Source organism: Zalophus californianus, chromosome 10, assembly GCF_009762305.2.
Source record: "Zalophus californianus isolate mZalCal1 chromosome 10, mZalCal1.pri.v2, whole genome shotgun sequence".
Lineage (NCBI taxonomy): Eukaryota > Metazoa > Chordata > Mammalia > Carnivora > Otariidae > Zalophus > Zalophus californianus.
In genome coordinates this window covers 2432510-2451364 of record NC_045604.1, presented here as the reverse complement: position 1 = coordinate 2451364, position 18855 = coordinate 2432510, and the positions used below count along the sequence as shown (strand labels likewise).

General features: G+C 64.0%; 2 protein-coding genes across 13 annotated transcripts in view; one reads left to right on the top strand and one right to left on the bottom strand.

Annotated features, from left to right (window-relative positions):
- Positions 1-6956, top strand: part of ARHGEF11 (Rho guanine nucleotide exchange factor 11) — an 82543-nt gene extending 75587 nt beyond the window's left edge. For all 7 annotated transcript variants that reach the window (XM_035722014.1, XM_035722010.1, XM_035722012.1 and 4 more), the window contains 9 exons: positions 90-180; positions 781-906; positions 1264-1325; positions 2139-2357; positions 2591-2917; positions 4089-4178; positions 4865-5073; positions 5294-5483; positions 5906-6956. In XM_035722014.1, coding sequence (XP_035577907.1) covers positions 90-180; positions 781-906; positions 1264-1325; positions 2139-2357; positions 2591-2917; positions 4089-4178; positions 4865-5073; positions 5294-5483; positions 5906-5964 — 1373 coding nt within the window. In that variant the 3' untranslated portion in view covers positions 5965-6956. The remainder of the gene's footprint in view (positions 1-89; positions 181-780; positions 907-1263; positions 1326-2138; positions 2358-2590; positions 2918-4088; positions 4179-4864; positions 5074-5293; positions 5484-5905) is intronic.
- A 73-nt stretch (positions 6957-7029) lies between these two features.
- LRRC71 (leucine rich repeat containing 71) lies at positions 7030-18816 on the bottom strand. Of its 6 annotated transcripts, none has more exons than XM_027612203.2 (15): positions 18492-18816; positions 15023-15172; positions 14584-14709; positions 14415-14490; positions 14133-14210; positions 12099-12167; positions 11741-11900; positions 11564-11647; positions 11408-11497; positions 10823-10978; positions 10554-10647; positions 10151-10239; positions 9178-9292; positions 8785-8906; positions 7030-8566 (listed from the first exon to the last, which is right to left on the bottom strand). In XM_027612203.2, exons 1-15 carry the CDS (start codon positions 18649-18651, stop codon positions 8447-8449), a joined length of 1689 nt encoding a protein of 562 aa, XP_027468004.1. In that variant the 5' UTR covers positions 18652-18816; the 3' UTR covers positions 7030-8446. The 6 variants fall into 6 exon arrangements, with proteins under 6 accessions (XP_027468004.1, XP_027468006.1, XP_027468005.1 ...); XM_027612205.2 differs by having other exon boundaries at positions 8785-8889; XM_027612204.2 differs by having other exon boundaries at positions 9178-9289.
- Between the last annotated feature and the right edge of the window lie 39 nt (positions 18817-18855).

Sequence of the window (18855 nt, the reverse complement as noted above, 5' to 3'; positions counted from 1 at the left end):
GTCCTTGTCCCAAGTGGAGGGTCAGGGCTCCGAGGCTGCTGTCGGCCTCTGCCGCCCCCGCCGACCCTCCCCTCCTCTTCCCCACACAGACAAGCGGGCCTTCTTCATCATCTGTACCTCGAAGCTGGGCCCCCCCCAGATCTACGAGCTGGTGGCACTGACATCGTCAGACAAGAACACGTGAGAATTGGGCCACGTGTAGCTGCCATCCCCTTGGGGCCAGGGCGGTGTGTATGAGCGGTGCACCGTGAGCGGGGCGCGGGCCGGCGGGGGCAGGGCAGGTGCAGGGGGCTCCGGGGCCGCCGTCCTTGCCTGAGTCCAGTGTCGCCAGCGCTCCTTGCTCTTCTTGCTTCTTCCCGCTCCCTGCCCTCGGGGTCCTCCTTCCCCTCCAAGCTCCCTCCATCCATGTGCTCCTGGCGGACTCCCACCTCCAGGGCAGTCACCCACCCACCCCGTGTTCCCTCGCGGCGGCCGATGAGGGGGCGTGACTCAGACCACAGACTGGTTGAGTCGGACGGTGTCTCAGGGTCAGGACCCCTCTGTGGAGTGTGGGTCTTGCTGCCTCTCGGGCTTTGTGTGGAGGAGTCGAACTAGACCGTGCCTAGCCCAGAGCACAGCAGAGGACCAGTGTTCCGTGGCATGTGGCCGCCAGTCCCGCGCCACCACGGGAGCCGCTGGGCGGTGCGGGGCGGGGTGCCTGCAGGCGGCTGGCAGCAGGGGGGGGGGCACGCCCCGGCCTCGTCCTCACCACCAGTCCTCTCTGCTCCTGCCGAGCCACAGATGGATGGAGCTCTTGGAGGAGGCTGTGCGGAACGCCACCCGGCACCCGGGAGCTGCCCCCGCGCTCGTCCATCCCCCACCCCCAGGTGCCCAGGAGCCAGCGCACCAGAGCCCCACACCCAGCAGGTGCTCACCCACGGGCCCTGGTCATCCCCACTGTAGGCCACCTGTTTGCTGCCTCTGAGCCCTTCACACCCCTGCCCTCTGTCCCGTGTGCTCTCCCCCCACCTGCCTGTCCTGGAGACCATGCCTGAGGTGGGGTGCGGGGTACGCCATCGGGACCAGGAGAAGCTGGCTGGCATCCACCCTTCCCCCTAGGTTGCCGACTGACGGCAGGTGCCGAAGCCTCACACCTCCCTTTACAGACCTGCCTTCACTGCCCATTCTGACGCAGGAGGCCAGGGAGCACCCAAGACCTCAGCCTTCCTGGCTGGCAGAGAGTCAGAAGCCTGGCGGGTGACCTCTGGTGGTTTTTTCCCTCAGGGTCCGGCTGGATGGCTCAGAAGTGTTCCACAGTGAACCAGAGCCCGGGGAGGTGCCCGGAGGTATGTCCCCTTAACTGTCTTTGCGGGAACCCCCTGGTCCAGTGTTGGTAGGACAAGTCGGGAGGTGATGGGAGAGGCCATCAGGGCCAGCAGTGTGAGGTTTGGATAAGAACAGAGAAGTGAGGGAGAAAAGGGGGTCCAGGAGGGGAAGGAGAACGGACCTGAGTGAGTATAGATGAGTTCACTTGGATGAAGGTTCCGACCCTGGCTCTCTGGGGACAGGTGTTTGGCCGTGGAGGGAGAAGGGCAGTGGGGTGGAGTCCAGGGGCCCCTGCTTTCTGCAGCTGGGGGTTTCCGTGGAGAATGACATGCCCGTGGGACACCGTCCCTGGGATGGGGCTGGCGGAGGGCGAGGGGTCCCACAGAGGAATCTCATTGAGAGTTTCTCCAGGGAAGAACGTAGGACCCTGGGTTTAGAGAGAAATCTCCTGGCGGGCTCCACATCTGGGTCCCTTTTTTGCCCTCTCCGGGTCTGTGCTTTCTCTGGCTCTCCATTGGCGGTGTAAAGAGCGTTCCCGCCCACCCCCACCCCCGGCCTGCACTCTGCTTTCCCACAGCACTGCCCACCTGTGTTTCCCAGAGAGCTCACTGAGTGTCTCCTGACCAGAATTTAAGCTCCACGTGGGCGGGGATCCTTGTTTTATTTCTGGTGTATGCCAAGAGCCTGGGATGGTGTCTGGCCGTAGTAGGTGCTCAGTAAACGTCCGTGGAATGAATCAGTCAGGGTTCTAGCCCCTCGAATCCAGAGCCAGGCATGGGGTCGGCCCCCACGTGCCTTCCCTCCCCTGCCTCACGCTGCCCTCCCATCCGCAGCAGGCACTGGGCCCCAGCCGAGGGCCAAGGGGAAGCACCCGGCCCTGCTGGAGGATCCTGAGCAGGAGGGCAGCCTAGAGGAGGAGCTGGGTGCCCTGCCTCACCCCTCTGCAGCCCTGGATGGAGAGAACAGGGGCGGCCGGACGAGAGACCCCATCCTCCTGCCCCTCCCCGTTCCTCTGTTCCTGGACGGGCTCGCCGACTCAGCCCTGGAAGACGGTGAGTGCCTGCAGGCCCGGGGGCCCCGGTGCACTGGCTGACAGCTGCAGCCTCCATTTGCAGCCTCCACCTGCCAGAGGGCTCTCCCTGCACCTCCTGGAGGAGACCGTGGTGACCCCCTGTCCCCACCACCGGCTCCGCCCTGTGACGTTGGGAGTCGGCGGGGGGAGCAGCACCCCCGGGCCACCCCCGGGCCCCGTGCCAGGGAAGCCAGCCTCCTCTTTCTCCTCCAGTGGAGAGCCTGCGGCACCTGATCCTATGGAGCCTGCTGCCAGGTCACCGCCCGGAAGCACAGCCCGCCAGCGAGCTCGAGGACGACCTCACCCCTACACCGTCTCTCGTGAGCGGCACCTGTCACCCCGCGGGCCGCGGCTCCCCGCGGTGCGCCCCCCCTGCAGTTGAAGGACCAGAGCAGGACGACACAGCTCTATGCCCCCTGGAGCGGCTGCCCCCCCGGGCCAGGAATTCTGGGGTCTGGGAGTCTCCCGAGCTGGACAGGAACCCGGAGGAAGAGGCCTCAAGCACCAAGGCAGCAGGAAGTTACAAAGTCGTGAGAAAAGGTAAAGTAAATCGGGACGTCCTGACGAGACAGGCTTACCAGGTAGAGGCGAGTCTTCTGGACGCCTCGTCTTCCCGGCTGTGTGGGCAGAGGCTCGCGCCGGGGCCCGGGAGGGGACGCTGACGCTGCACAGAGGCTTTGGGGTCGGACCACCGGACTTTAGAGCCCGTCCCCTAGCATCTGTGTGACCCTGAACGTGACCATACCCTGAGGACGTCAGCACTGCCTTGTCCACCGGTGTCCTGAGGAAACTGTGGCTCTCCCGGGGGGGGGGGGCTCACACTCACACCCGACACGGGGCAGATGCTCGCAGCCTCGCCGAGGGCCCCAGCGGCATGGGAGGGCCACACCTCCAAGCCGGGAGGCTGCGTGGCCAGCCTAACGTGGCCGGGGGAGGCCATGGGCCGCGTCAAAGCCAGAAGAGCCAGGAGCAGCTGGGATGGGGGCTCCAGATGGCTTTGGGCAAAGCAGTGAGCCAAGGGAGGGGGGTCCCCCAACGGGAAGGATGGAGTGAAGCAGGTGCTCCCGGGGGCCAGGGTGGGGTCCCGTCCTCCGCTGCACTTCTCGCCCTGTCTGCCCGAGGCGCCCCCCCTCCTGGTTTCTGGGAACTGACCTTTCTTCTCTGCCCTTCGGTGAACCGGTGGACAGCTTTTCTGCAGCCCCCTGGGCGTCTTCAGTGCGACCTGTGTTCACTTTGTTGTCCCTTCTTTTTCTCCCCCTGCTGTCTTCGCCTGCCTTCCTGCCCCCCACTTCTCCCCTGCTCCCCCCTTGCCTGCCCTGCCTGATCCCCCTCCTCTCCTGTTCCCCCTCCCCTCCTCTCCCTCCCCTCCCCTGCACCCCTCCCCTCCCCTGTTCCCCCGCTCCCCCTCCCCTTCCTGCTCCCCCCTCCCCTCCCCTGCTCCCCCCTCCCCTGCCCCCTCCCCTTCCCTGCCTCTCTCCCCTTCCCTGCTCCCCCCTCCCCTCCCCTGTTCCCCCTCCCCTCCCCTGCTCCCCCTCCCCTCCCCTGCTCCCCCCTCCCCTGCCCCCTCCCCTCCCCTGCTCCCCCCTCCCCTCCCCCGTTCCCCCTCCCCTCCCCCGCTCCCCCTCCCCTCCCCTGCTCCCCCCTCCCCTTCCCTGCTCTCCTGGTCTCTGCTCTCCCTGGTGGTGTCGGCGGCTGGTGGCGGCTGGTGCAGCTGAGGTGGTGGGCAGCAAGGCTGTGCCCCCAGAGAGCGGCCAGTCAGGGCCTGAGCCACCTGAAGTGGAAGGCGGAGCAGAGGCAGCTGGTAACGATCTCCCCTTGGAGCTAGAACCAGGCCAGGGTTGGAGTGTGGGGCCTGCGGGGGGCAGAGCCAGGCTTTGGGAGTTGACCCCTGCCTGCAGTCACAGGGCACTCCCCTGTGCATCCTCTGGACCCCAGGGGAGAGCCCCGGGCGCTAGTCGGGACACTAGTTGGTGCTGAGTCCTGAGACAGGGTCGGGAGGTGCAAGGGGCCCAGAGCCCCACGTTCTTGGTGTCTCCCCTCCCCTCCCGCCGTGGCCGACCCCGTGTGAGCCCAGGGGCCTGTGGGATCCTGCAGGAGACGGCAGGGGGGCAGGGCGCTGTGTGGAGGCTCGTGGCAGAGCTTGAGACGGGGCAGACATGAAGGAGCCTCCCTGTGCTCATTTTCCCACCAGCTGCCCTCTCTACTCCTTCAAGGACTGGGAGGTGCTCCCGTCTCCTTATTCTCCACCACTGAGCATCTTCCCTCCCGCATAGGCCAAGCTGAGCAGAAGGGCCATCGAGAAGGCTTTCTGGAGAAGGAGGGCTTTTCGGGGACGGGTGGGCAGCGTGAGGCCAGCATGAGCTGAGCTTGTCCGCAGGATGGCATCCCCAGCCCCCCGGGTCGGTGTGGGGAGCACTGGGGGCTTGGGAGGTGGTTCCCACTTCCTCTGTATCTGCCTCCTGACGTCCTTCTCTTGCCCGGGGACAGGGAACTGCTTCTATGTCAGCATGCCGGCAGGACCCCTGGACTCCAGCACCGAGCCCTCCCAGCCCGACGGCCTCCCTCCCTGGCAGCCTCGGGGAGGCAGTGGAGGTCTCCGGCACCCCAGCCGCTCCCCGTCCAGCCTGGTCCTCAGGGACGTGGGCAGCATCTTCCGCACCATCGAGCAGCTCACCGTCAAACTCAACAGGCTCAAGGTGGGTGGGCCGGGGTGGGGGGGCGTTTGGGGCCTTCAGTCCCTTGTCCCAAGAGCCATCGCGCCACGAGGGAGGCATGCCCTCCGGCCGGGTCTCTCCCCACAGCCACCCTGGAGCACAGAGCCACCCTTGGGCCCGGCGAGGGAGCGGCGGCCTGGCCCCTCCCCCAGGGCCCTGCCACACAGGGCCAAGGTCAGACGTTCCCCTGCTGCTCTCCCAGGACATGGAGCTGGCCCACAGAGAGCTGCTCAGGTCCCTCGCGGGAGAGTCATCGGGCGGCACCACGCCTGTGGGCAGTTTCCCCACAGAGGCGGCTAGATGGACAGACGGCTCCTTGTCACCTCCAGCCAGGGAAGCCCTGGCCTCCGACTCCAGGGATGGCCACCAGCCAGGGCCGTGCTCGGAGGACGGTGAGCGAGGCGATGTCCTCTGGGTACCCATGGGGGGCGGGCGGGGGTCCTCATCCCCCCTGAGTGCAGTTAAATCACACCCTCAGCTTCAGAAAGGGATCTTCAGGGAAACCCCACAGAAGCTCCCCTAAAAATGGGAACCCTTCCTTGGATTAGAGAGACAATGAACCAGGGAGATGGTGTCCCACCTAAAACCTGCTCTTAACGAGTGGGCCAGCACGCAGCTGCCCAGGGGCGGGGGGCCGACAGAACCGGAGTGGGGTGCGGCACGCCCCATGAGAGACCCCGGATGGGTGCTCCAGGTGGATGCACGGGAGGAGGTGCTCTCATGAGCCCGAACGCGGAGGGGGGGTGTTTGGGGGGAGGCTGGGGGTGTCCCCCCCCCAAGGCCAGCTCCTCACTAGGCTCCTGCTGCCTCATAGGCTCCGACACCCTCCTGGAAGACAGCACGGTGCACGCAGCCTCGTCCCCAGGACTGTGACTGTCCCCATTCCTCTGGGGACTGGCCGGAGGCAGGGGCACAGGGCTGTGGGAGTCCGGACCTCCTCCCTGCGGTGGAGGCCGTGGAGGACGGGTCTAGCGGAGACCCTGGGGGCGCCCCACGTGCCGCTTGGTCTGCTCAGGTCCCGGTCAAGTTTCAGTGTCTTCCTCTGCCTGCAGCCCCCCAGGCCTCTCCTGAGCATGCTGACTGCATCTGAAAGGCCCCCCAGACACACAGGGGATAGAAGGAGTCTCTGTGTCAATGCACTTTCTTCCTCCCTCCTTTCCTCCACAGGACCCCAGGGCTGAGGTGTGGGGTACCTCCGCCTCTGCCTTCTTTGTCACTTTGGTTTCCTATAAATATGTATGTACTGTATGTGCATCTCGCTTTGTAAATAACTTCGACCTGTTTTGTTTGTGTTCCTGGGGTGCCGGAGGCAGGTCCAGAGGACCAGCTCGCATCTCCTAGTTAACAGGCGGCTCCGGGGTCAGGGCCCAAGCCAGACCTGAGCACCGGGTCGCCCAGGGGCAGGAAGGCGTCCTGGCCCACCTGGCTTGAGAGCCCAGCCTCTGTGGCCCTAGCTGAGAGCTTCTTCCCCCTGCCAGGACTTGTCCTCTTCGGGGGAGTTCCTGCCCCCACCTCTGTCCACCCTTCCCCACCCTCTCCCTAGAGAAAACCAGTGTATCAGGTACGGCCCTGAAGACTGGGCCCAGGAGGTGGGGCAGGGGGTTTGAATGCTGGAGTCCCCACATTAACCCAGGACCATCCCCAGGGGCCACCGGCAGTATTGGCCCCTGTCCCCATGGCAGCCCCCTTCCCACACACTGTGCTAGGTGTATATATACATATATATAAATATATATATAATATATAAAATATAGAGATGGAAATGACTGTTTTCCTGTTAAAATAATGTATACTCTTTTATTTTCTCTCTCTCATGGTTAAGTTTTTTTTTTTTTTTAAGAAAAGTTAAATATTCTTCAACTGTGGTGGTGTGCGTGTGATTTCTGGAACTGCTCAGACAAAAGATACTGTGGTGGTTCTCAGGATTGGGTGGAGGACACAGAAGGCAGCCCCCACCCCTGACATCAAGCCCCCGGGCCCCACTGTGGCCAGAGACGCCCCCCGGAGCTCCCGACACGTGACGTGTGCTCACTGAGCCGCCGTCGGGCAGACTAAGTTACACGGCCCCATGGCCAAAGCAGGAAGAGACACAGAACCCATGGCATCGAAACAGGCAGTGGACCCCGAGTCGGGGGACCTCAGCAGCTGCCTTCCATGAGCCCCAGAACTTTAAAGACAAAACAGGGAGGGCCGTGTCAAAGGCCTGGCCGGCCCTTACCGGTCCCATCCTCCACTCTGTCGCACCAGCCCTGACAGCTCCCCCGGAAGCCGCGTCCCCCAGACCTCCTGCCTCTCTGCCTTCATCGATGGACCAGGGGACAGACTCCCTTCGGCTCTGTCTTGTGCTCCCTCCCAGACCTAGCACGTGCCATGGGCCTAGAGTCACGGGCACTCCCCCCAGAGGCCTGCAGTGTGCTGGGGGGGGGGGGGGGGGCGGGCGACGCGCATTCCTCAGCAGCCCGGTGCCCAGAGGCACAGAGGCCTGAGCCCCGCAGAGCCCTGCAGAGCGGGAGTTTGGGGCAAGGAGAGCGGATATCCATGGGCCCAGGGGGTATGCCAAGACAGAAGGGACGCTTCTGGAAATTCTCCAGAGGCCAGCCCCGTACTCCCTGGGCCCCATCCATAGGTGTCTCAGGGGAGGCCCCCCGCTCGCCAGGCTCCTCCGGCCCACCTGCCGCCAGGGCTGGGTTCAAACTGCCAACATCTGGGGCGAAGGTATTGGGCTTCGTGGTGCTTGGCCTTCACTCCGCTAATGCGGAGAGACTTCGCACCCTCTCCCCTCTCTGAAGTAGCCTGCCAACTCTGCATTCCTTAGCTGAGTCCCCGTCTCCTCCAAAGTGACCAGATGCCTGGGCCCAACAGGCAGACACAGAAGAGGCGGGGGCCCGGCGTGGTGGAGCCCGAGCCCCGCCCGTCCGCCCCACCTGCACCCCCTCTGCTGGGCCTGTGCGGGTGGCTTACAATCCCAGTCTTCCCGCCGCCGGCCTCTGAGAGCAAAGGCTGAACGCGGACCCTGACGCGTCCCCTGTCCTACAGGGAGCTCAGGCAGAGAGCCAAAGCACGACCGAGGAGGCAGGGAAGAGGCGGGAGCGTCGTGCCCCGCCCGCGGCTGCCCCGGCTGGAGGGCCCAATTGCATCCCCAGCAGAGCTGCGAAGCCCTCCAGCCATTTCGGGCCACGTGACATGAACAGACTCAGTCCAAACGTTCCGTGTCGTTCTCAAACAGCTTTCAGACAACCACAAGGGGAAAAGAAAGTACAGTGATGACAGAGTTTGTTAACGACTGGAGCTCTCCCCCAGGGAGGCCAGCCCAGCACACCGGGAGCAGAGCTGCTGTGGAAGAAGGGGAAGGGGGCTAGGTGGAGGAAGCCGTGGTTTCCTCCTCCCTGGGCTTGGCCTTACTGATGGGGTCCCTTGGCAGCATCAGCTCCTGGATCATGGTGTACGTGGGACATTGCGGGGAGAAGCAGTTTTTCTGAAGGAGAGAAAGGAAGGTGACAGACGACAAAGGGATATGGATCAGTCCCTCTGGGAGGAGACAGTTGGACGGGACAGGGTGGGGCGGGGCAGGGGGACACGGAGAAAAGGCGCGGTGGTCATCGCTGCTGGTCCAGCAGCAAGAGCGGTGGAGGTGGTTGTGGGAAAGGCATGAGGGGGCCCCCAGACCTGCTTGGGAGCAGGGGACTGACTCACCGCCAGTGACAGGCACAGCAGCCCCACGGGGCCCTTGGCCGCGCTCTTGGACTTGGAGAACTGGGCCTGGTGCTGCACGGTGGCCAGGAAGCCCTCCAGCCCCACCTCGGTGATGCGGTTTCCTGGTGGGGGGAGCGGCCCAGGTGGCCCCCCGCCCCTTCCCCTCACTCCCCTGACTCCCCCTCTGGCCTTCCTGCCTCTGTCCTCCCTCCCACGTCTCTCGCCTGACCTGCTGTCACCCCAAGCCCTGTGCGGGACAACGGCCTCCACCCTCAGGATGCCCAGCTGGGGCGCAACCATGTTCTGCTCCATGGAGTCGGGGCCGCCCACCCCCGGCTGCACGGGGCCCAGGTGGCCTTGGGGGAGGACGACAGGGGTGCTCGGCAAACATACGGATGAGGTTGAGGTGCAAAAGGACCTTGTTCCCGGGCATGAACACTTTCCCCTCTCGGTGCTCCACAGGCTCCAGGAGAGGGCTAACCACCTCTGAAGGCTCGGCAACCAGCTGCTAAAGCAGGAGAACACTGCAGCCGAGCCCAGGGGCGCCGCCGCGCTCTCTGTCCTCAGTGCTGCAGGGACAGAGATGAGCTGGCACCGCCCAGAAGCACCCCTGGAAAGTGAGCCGGGAGCCAGGGTGACGCAACGCCCCCCCCCCCCCCCCACACACACACACACACGGAGAAGCCAGGGTCCGTGCAGCCCGGAGGAGGCCCACAGCCCAGAACAGCCTCTGGGAGCAGGGGCCTGTGCTCCCAGGCCGGCGGGGCCTTCGGAGGAGGAGGAGGAGGAGACTCCCAAGAGGAGAGACCCCTCCCTGCCTGCGGTGGGCGGTCTCCTGACTGAGACAGGTGAGGACAGAGAACCTGGGGCCGCTGAAGGCTGGGGCGGGTGGGCGCTGTGGGGTCGGCAGCGGGGAAGTTTCTGAGCAAGGTGCGAGCCCGGTCGGAGGTGAAAGGGGGAAGGCAGGCTCCAGCAGCAAAAGAGAGGGTCTCCAGGAGCCGTGCCCAGGTGGGGTGGCACCAGGACCCTAAAGACGCCCTGCCTTCCTGGGGGGCTGCTGACAGGGGTGAGGAGGAAGGGGGAGCGCACCAGCGGAGGAGAGCTGGGGAAGTGACTGGTGGCCCCGGGGCCGTGGGGAGAGTTGAGACAACAGGGAAAGGCGAGCACTGAGCCCCTACGGGCCCCCAGCGCAGCGAGCCCGAGGGGATGGGGGGGCACACGTGGACGATAGGATGCGAATGGAAGCCAGAGAGACCCCCCCCCAGGAGGGGCTGCAGGGAAGGTGCAGCTGCCCAGCACACTCCCCACCGTGGCCCCCTCCTTCCCCACTCGTCCCGCCCCCCCCACCCCTGCTCCCCTAGCCTACCTCGGACTCCAGCAGGAAGCTGCGCTTCTCTTTGTTCCCGGTCTTAGGCCCCTTTCCCTTGCTCGGCTTCTGCTCGGGGATGGTGACCTCTGGAGCGGGGAGACGAGCCAGGATCACCGCGCGGACATGCCACACCGCCCAGGGGCCCCAGAGGGAACGGGCTGGGCGAGGAGGGACGCTCCTCAAACCTTGGGATCGGGCGCAACGGGAACAGAACTCTGTGGCTGGGTCCCTTCCCTGAGGGCGATGCCACGGGGGTCCAGGCCAGGGACATGGGGCAGGATGGGGGGCTCGCCAACAGAAGGAAACACGGCCCAGAGGGGCCGGCACCAGGAGGACGGGCCCCCACTGCTCTTCCTTCCCCGACAGCAAGGAGGGGCCGCCGGTGGGCGGCGACACTTACTCCCCTTGCCCGCCTTGGTGGCGTCTTCTTTCTTGGGAGTTCCCTGTGTGGGTGACTGCCCTGACCCTGACTTCTCCTCTTTCTTCACCCCGTCCTGTGGGGCGCAAGGAGAGATGAGAGGCCTGCTCGCCGGGGAAGCCCTGCTCGCTGGGCGGAACGGCCAGATCTGGCCCCCAGGCCTGCCCTGGGCCTCCCCAGGCCCCGCCCTCCTCCCCGCCTGCGCTCCGCGGAAGCTCCCCCTGCCCGGCCACGGTTCGCGGCACACCCACCCCTGACTTCTCCTTCTTCTTGCCCAGGCCCCTCGGGGTCTTCGCTGTGGGCATCCTGTCCCTGTCTGACCTTTCGGCCAGTGCAGCATTGCTGACCCCCATCAGGGGGTTCTTCTCGCGCTCTGCTTTGCAGTCCCCGTGTCGGGAGGAGGAGGGCTGTGCCCACAAAGGGAGGGGATGGAAGAAGCAGCCAGAACCCCTCCCTCAAGGAGGAGTGAGGGGAGCCTCACGCCTGGTGGCTGGACTGACAGCACCCCCACCCCCTCCTCCTCCCCAAACGCGACACTGCTGCTGGGGACACCTCTGGGGGGACGCTGGGGTGGGGGCTCAGACGCTCACGCTGGGAGGGAAACAGCAGGACACTTTCAGGGCTCCAGGTGCATGACGTGAGTTCATGCAGCCCCAGGAAGCCGCCATTCCGCAGGTGAGCCAACAGCCCGAGCTCTGGGGCTGTGACCGGCCTGCTCGGGCTCGAACTCTATCCTTCCCCTTGCCCCACACACTGCCGCCCGGGGACACACTCGGCGCCTGCTAGGCCTGCCCCGAGGGGCCGGCTTAGGACAGGCGGGGGGCCGCGGGGCTCACCGATCGTGAGCGCTCCTGAGACCCCTTCTCCAGCAGGAGGCGGCGGCGCTCCACCACCTCAGTGTGTGTCAGCTCGAAGGGGCGCAGGACCTGGGCCCAGCGGCCGGGTCAGACGCCAGTCACGGACCCCGGCGCCCTCCCCACCGCCGCACCCACCTCGGCCAGCTTCAGGGCGCCCTGGTCCTTGATGCGGTTGTGCGCCAGCGACAGCCAGAGCAGGGCGCGGTTCAGCCGGAGGCCCTGGGGCGGGGCGGGGCGTGTGTGAGCCCTGCCTCCGGCTGCCCCGCTCCCCGCATACCCACTCCCCGCTCTGGGTCCCCGCCAGACACACACATCCGCGATGTAGCCAGCACCCGCGTCCCCGATGTGGTTGAAGCCCAGGTTGAGTGAGACCAGGGTCCGGTTGCAGCTGTGCAGCGTGGACAGAGCCTGGCCCAGCAGCTGCGCCCCGTGGTCATCGATGTCGTTGTTCCGCAGGGACAAGTGTGAGATGCTGCGCGTGTGGGGGGAGGGCAGGCTCACTAGGAACGTGGGGTCGGGGCTCGCCTCTCCGGAGGGCCTGACCTCTGAGGGTGGAGGGGCAGGAACCGAGGGTCCATGGCAGGTGGTGGAGGGAAGGGAAGGGTGGACTAGGGCTGACCTGGACTGGGGAACAGGCGCAGAGAAAGGGGGCGAGAAAAAGCAGTCTCACGTGCTGTCCAACGCCATGAGCTTGTGATAGGACTGCTCAGGCAGCGGGTTGCCCTCCAGAGACACCTTCCTGCGGACGGGGAAGGTCCGAGAACCAGGAGGCACCACTGAGGCCCCAGGAGGGAAGGGGTCAGAGAGGAGGTGTGGGTCTCTAGGGTGCAGCGTGGAAACAGAGTCAAAGGATGGCCTTCCAACAGAGAAAGTTATATGGGACAGAAGGGTGGCGGGGTCACTCCCCAGCGACAGGGGCCTGTGGTGACGTGGCCTAAGCGAGAATCCCTGTGACCATCACTTCCTGCCCCGGAGGGTGGCTGGACCCAGTGACTCCCTTCTGACGGAATGGGATATGGCAAAAGTGGTGAGATGTCCCTTCTGAGTTCATGTTCCAAAGGGACTGCGGCCTCAGTAGGGGGACTGAGCCCCAGTAGGGGCTCCAGGGCATGCGCGGGGCTACCCGCCGGCAGCCAGTCAGGGGCCATGCGCAGCACAGCTCGGGGGCAGAAGCTGCAGCCCAGCCAGGTGACCAGGTGACAGCATCCCCAGACAAGAGCCCCCCCCCCCGCAGCTGGCGACCCCCAGCTCAGCTGCACCCGGATTTATCTCACACCCAGAGATAAGAAATGGTGGTTCTTTTAAGCCACTACCCTGAGAGGGAATTTGTGAGGCAGGAGGAACAGAGGACCTTTTCCAAGTCACAACAAAAACTGAACTAATGGCTAGAAATTTCACTACTTAAAAATATTCTCCCACGATTTAGTATCAGTGCTCAACCTTTCGGGTTGGTTCATCTTTCACCTAAAGCTGATTACATTCATTGTAAATTATTTGATTATGTTGATGTGACTTATTTTTGTATCTTATTTTTTTTAAGACTTTATTTGACAGAGAGAAAGAGGGAAAGAGAGAGCACAAGCAGGGGGAGCGGCAGGCAGAGGGAGAAGCAGGCTCCCCGCAGAGCAGGGAGCCCGATTCAGAGCTTGAACCCAGAACCCTGAGATCATAACGTAAGCCGAAGGCAGACGTCTAACCGACTGAGCCACCCAGGCGCCACTATTTTTGTATCTTAAAAATGAATTCTACAGTTTTGTTTCTGCTGGCTAATCTGTGTTTTTTTTTTAATTTTTTTAAAGATTGTATTTATTTATTTATTTGAGAGAGCGAGAATGAGAGAGAGAGAGAGAGAGAGAGAGAGCACATGAGAGGGGGGAGGGTCAGAGGGAGAAGCAGACTCCCTGCTGAGCAGGGAGCCTGATGCGGGACTCGACCCCGACCCCAGGACTCCAGGATCCTGACCTGAGCCAAAGGCAGTCGCTTAACCAAGTGAGCCACCCATGACGGACACAAGTTATGTTTCACGGTGTTCTATATGAAGAGTGTTGAGGACACCATCCCGGCCCTGGACAGCCGTCCATCTCCCCCACCGGGGAAGGTGGGCCAGCCGTGTGAAGCACTGGGGGTGTGTTCTGTGAGGCAGGGTAAGTCAAGGCTGCTGGGGGAGCCTCGGGAAGGAGCGGCCAAACCAGCTTTGCAATCCGCACCTGCAGCTACACCACCTCACCCCTCGCTCCTGCCCCGCTCCTCTTCCTCCTTCACAGCTCAGCTCAGCACCACCTCCTCCAGGCAGCCTTCCTGTCTCCCTGTCCTACACCCATGAAATGGGGTGGCATTGCTCTGCCCGCACTCCCCGCCGCCATGGTGCCCATGCAGCCCTGCAGTGTCTGTCCTAAATCCTTCCTCTCCCTCTCAGGCTGCCTGATCCTGGCCAGCCCTCAGTCCAGCGGCAGGCCCCAGGCAGCGGGCATGAGGGAAAACCTCCAGGGAGAGAGTGGGTGGTGGTGGGACTGGGGGAGAGGCGAGGAGGGACGGGGCCCGAAGGCCAGGCTCTCTAGGCCCTGGTGCGGCAGCAAAGGGACCCGCTTCTTCTGGTCAGATTGGAGCTTCAAAAACCAACACACCCCTTGGCAGGGATGCCACTCTCGTCCCCCAACTGCCCACCCCGCCAGGGCCCTCCCCACTCCCCACTCGCCTCTCTGACCTGAGTGTGGATGTGCAGAGAGGCAGGAGGGCAATGAAGGTGGTCAGGGTCTTATCGGTCAGCCCCACCTTCCACAAGCTGGACTTGGAAGGTACAGAAACCCAGCTGGAGCCTCACCTTCCCTTGGCGGCCCCTCCAGCCTCACCCTCCCTCATGCACCACCCCACACAGTCCCGGGGTCTCCGGGCCCCTTCAGTTCTTTCCCCCAAGCCACCAGAGCCCACCTGTTCCCCCCCGCCCCACATCGGCCTTCTGCCCTCCCCCAGCCCTGTGTCCCCTCACTTGATGGCCTGCAGCTGGCTGAGCGGAGGCAGACATTTAGAGAAGACACCCAAGATCCGCTCCTCGACCTTCCAACCTGCAGGAGGAGGAGGAGGAAGACGCCTCAGGCCTGGGCGGGGGGGTGGGGGGTGGGGGGGGACAGCGGGGCTGGGGGGCGGGCCGGGCTCACCACGGATGTAGATTTCCTTCACCGACTTGTCCTCGGGCTCCAGCTCCACCTGGATGGTGGGCCGGAAGAACACGTATTTGCTCTCCAGACTGTTGAGGCTGCAGGACCCCGACAGGCGCTGATCATCTACAAGGCAGGGGAGCGAGGAGACGTTGTGAGGAGGGAGGAAGCAGAGCCACCGGCCTGGAGGCGGCTGCAGGGGAGTACCGCTCACATGGTGGGGGGGGAGCGCCAGCCTGGGGGTGCCGCTTCTTGGGGTGGGCTGGGGTTTGGGAAGGAAGGCGGGAGACTCACTCACTCCACCCCCCCGACTTTGAACCCTCCCTTCACGGCCGCACACACTGCTCGGCGCCCCAGCCATTCGGCCCGCCTTGCGATGGGAGACTGGGTGGCACCAGGCGACCCTGGCAGGCACCCCCGGGGCTCCTCTGGCACTCACCTAAGGTGGGCTTTTCCGACATCGAGGCCGAGGGGACGAAGGCCGGGTGCGGGCGAGGCCGGGGGACAACTTTGGGGAAGTCAGTGTAGCCGGAGCGCGTGCAGAGCTCGGCGAAATCCGTCTCGAGGACCCCCGTGCACTGGTACTCCTCTGCGGGGCGACGGGAGGGTACGGCGGCTGTGGCCCGAGGCCGCCACCGGGGGGCAGCAGAGAGCAGCGGGCGCCAGCGGTGTCCCCCGCCCGCGGGGACGGCGTAGGCCCCGTGTCCCCGGGCTCACCCGCCGGGGGCTTGGGACCCCTCCTCCAAGGAGGACGTCCTTACAGCCATTTTTTAAACGTAAAATGCGTTGTAAAGACCCGCAGCTGAGAACACTTGAGAGCAAAGAGCGGGAAACCCAGACCCCGGAGAAAGGGGGCCAGAGGGCTCAGGATGCACACAACCCGGGGCGCCTAACCTCTGTACGGGCGCCTCCAGCCAGCCACCGGTCAAGGACGCTTCCCTTCCGCCGCCGGCCCCCCGGGGGCCTGCGCCTCCCACAGTGTCCCCCACCCAGCCTCCTACCGTGCCCCTGGTTCGCTGGGACGGCCCGGGGTCACGCGGGGGGAAAGAAGCCCAGGCCTGCTGTGAGCAAAGGCAGGAACCCAGGAGCACCTCTCCAGTCCCAGCCCCCCACCCCCACCCTGCACCCCACTTGGACACCGAGCTCCCGCAGAGCCTCCGGCTTTTATTTACTCAGCAAACCAGTATATAGCACTTACTCCTGCCCCGCACTGTTCTAAATGCTTTAGAAACAATCAATTCATTCAAGAGTTACACTAATTCAGACAGGCGCCCGCCACATCCCATCCCGAGGGCTGTGCAGAACTGAGTGAGTCCCCAGAGGCCCCTGCTCGGTTCTGCTTCCCCAGGGGCATCCCAGGAAGAAGTGGCTCCTGGAGACGGGAAGGCGTGTCCCCGGCCCGTGGGGGAATCTGCAGGCAGAAGGGTTGGCCTGGCGCCAGCCTGCTCTTCCAAGGGCCGAGCAGCCTGGAGCCCCCACAGCACCGTCACTCCCACCCGGCCGGCGGCCGGGGCTGCAGGCTGACCCAGGGGCAGCAGGTAGCCTGCCCGGAGGCGGGAGATGGCCTGGAAGCACAGGGGCTCGGCGTTCGTGGGGACAAGACATGAGAGGTTGGAGGGTTCTCGTGGCAAAGGAGCGAGAGGTACGTTCCTCGTGCGCCCAGCCATCAGGGGGAACGCGACACACAAGACACATTAGCTCCCTGGACAGGCCCCGGCGTAACCCCGTCGCACAGCTGCGTCGGGCACACTGCGTGCCCGCCGGCGCTGCTCCCCCTGCTGCGGGAGCCCCTCAACCCTTCCCGCTTCACCCACGCCACCTTTCTCTACAACAGACCTTCTCAAACTTGAACAACCGGGAGAACCAGTTTCCTGCCCCCCCCCCGCCCCCCGCAGGGACCCTGATTCCACCGACCCGGTGCAGTCCGGGGAGTTGCATTTCTAACAAGCTCACGGCGATGCCAAAGCTCCTGGCCAGCACCTCGAGGGCCGCCGCGGCTCCAGAAGCGCGCTGCCTGCCTGAACCTCGCCGCCCGCCCGACTCGCTCCGCCTCCGCGTCTGCGCTTTAGCGAGCGGTTACCTGGGGGACGGCGCCGCTCCGGAAGGGCCTTGCTCCAGCTCCCCGCCACGCACACTCCACTCTCACTACTGACCTTGCCTTTGCACTTCTTGAGAAACAGAAGCCCGCAGATGGGATTTCCTCTAAACCCGTAAACCTTCCTAAAACCTTCCTACTGCCGCCATCACGCTCTGAGCCCTGCACCTGCCGCGCTGCACGCAGCGCCGCCCTGACCGCCGTGTTGCCCTGCCCAGCGTCCCGGGCAGTGGTCACCCCCATTCTCTCCCACCTGTCGGCCGGCCAGCTGGACTTCCCCGCCTGCTGCGCCTCCCCTAATAGCTCTAGGCTGGGTCCTGAGTGCTCTGCGCCCTCTGGTTACACTCCCTCCTGCCCCAGGGGAATCTCTTTCCTTCCCAGGCCTTAAATACACCCGGACATCAGCAGCTCCCAAAGTGACATCTCCAGCCCTGCCCTCTCTTGAGGGCTCCAGACCCAAGTGTCCAGCTGTCCAGCCGACATCCCCCCCTCGGAGGTCTTCTCTCACACGCCCTTCCTCCAGGCCTTCCCGTCTGCGTTGAATGGCACCTCAGCCCGCCTCCTGGAACCTGGGAATCCTTCTGGCTCTGTCCTTCTCTTTCCACCCCAGCCGAGACCACCAATTCTTATTACCTTCTACTTGGGAAGTATTTTTCCAGGAAGCCTAATCCATTCTCCCTCACTGCTCAATTCCAACCACCCATCTGGCCTGTTGAAATGCCTCATACTCCACCTCCCTGCCTCATTCTCTCCGCTTCCACGCCATTGTCCATACAGAGCGGTGTGTGGAGACCGGCACCTGTCCAAGGTCTGACAATCAGAGCCTCCCCCCAAGTCTGTTTCCCATGAGTCCAGGGACAGCAAGCCCCTGTCCCTCCCAAAGCAGATGGATTTGAATCCAGACGACTTCCAAACGGGGCTCCTGGCTGGCTCAGTTGGTAGAGCATGTGACTCTCGATCTCAGGGTCATGAGTTTGAGCCCTTTGTTGGGTGTGGAGCCTACTTAAAAATAATAATAATAATAAATTCCAATTCCAATAAATTCCCCTTCATGTATCATCTGTTTGGGTTGGGGTTCTGTCACTTGCAACATACAGAGCCACATGCTTACTTGTACTGTGCCGTGGTTTTCTTTTCCCAGAAAACGTAAAAGGACTGTGTGCATATTGTTCTCTCTGTATCCAAAAAGTAATTGTTGGATGAATGAGTGAATGAAACTCAAAGTCACCGCCTGGTGGGTTCCCTCCACCACTCCCCTCCCCCGCGACCTCCTATCACTCCCTGGGCCCTCTTCTCTCATACATCTTATCACATCTTATGGCATTTGTCACCATCCCAAACCACAGTGTGGGTTCTCTAGGATCAAGTTCAATTCAAACATCTGCCAAGCTGAGTTCCAGGAGCTGGGCTGAGAGTACTGGGATTTGTATTCCAAGATGGAGTAGAGAGCTGGTCACACGGGTGCACAACGTATGCTTGTGGAGGAACAAAGGAATCGCAGTTTACGAAACACTTTCCCACGGTCCACTCCACCGCTCCTCACATCCCCGTACTACAGAGAAGGAGGGTGCCCAAGGCCGCACTGCTAATAACGGTTAGCACGCAGAACACCCCGCCAAGTGCCAAGAGCTGGGTACGTGCACTTGCTGAACACAACGCTCCTTAGCACCAGAGATGCTACGATTCTCCGCCCGCTCGGCTGTCGCGCGCACCAGAGCGTCTTCCCGCACGACCAGTGCAGTGCCCGGCACCACGACGGCGCCCACCCGCCCTGGCAAAGCCGAGCGCACGCGGAGCCCCTCCGCCCGCCTACCAGGGTTCTTGGGCTCCTCCTCGCCCACCGGCTGCAGGACGGTGGCCGGCTTCTCCTTGGCCCCGCGATCCCCCTTCTTGGTCACTGAGCTGGACGACTTCTGGGTCCCGGGACGCGGGGCCCTGGGGGAGGCCCCGGGCGCACTCGCCTCGCCAGACATGCCGGCGCGGTCCGCCGCGACTTTGGGACGGCTCGCCCGGCGAGGAGGCGAGACAGGACTCCGTTGGGGCCCGCCCAGGCGACGGCCGAACCAGGGGTCTCTACTCCGCGACCACCGCTCGCCCCACCCGCAGTGGCGCGCCTCCGCGTCCCTCTCCACGACAACCGTGCGCGGCGGGCTGGCCGGCGGGAGCAACCGCAGAGC

What these genes read in the sequence shown, in the direction of transcription:
- LRRC71 (XM_027612203.2), bottom strand. Translation starts at nt 18,651, where the DNA reads ATGTCTGGCGAGGCGAGTGCGCCCGGGGCCTCCCCCAGGGCCCCGCGT. An exon ending in GGAGGAGCCCAAGAACCCTG is followed by an intron (nt 15,173 to 18,491) that starts GTAGGCGGGCGG and finishes GTCGCCCCGCAG; the next exon opens with AGGAGTACCAGTGCACGGGG. An exon ending in GAAGGAAATCTACATCCGTG is followed by an intron (nt 14,491 to 14,583) that starts GTGAGCCCGGCC and finishes CTCCTCCTGCAG; the next exon opens with GTTGGAAGGTCGAGGAGCGG.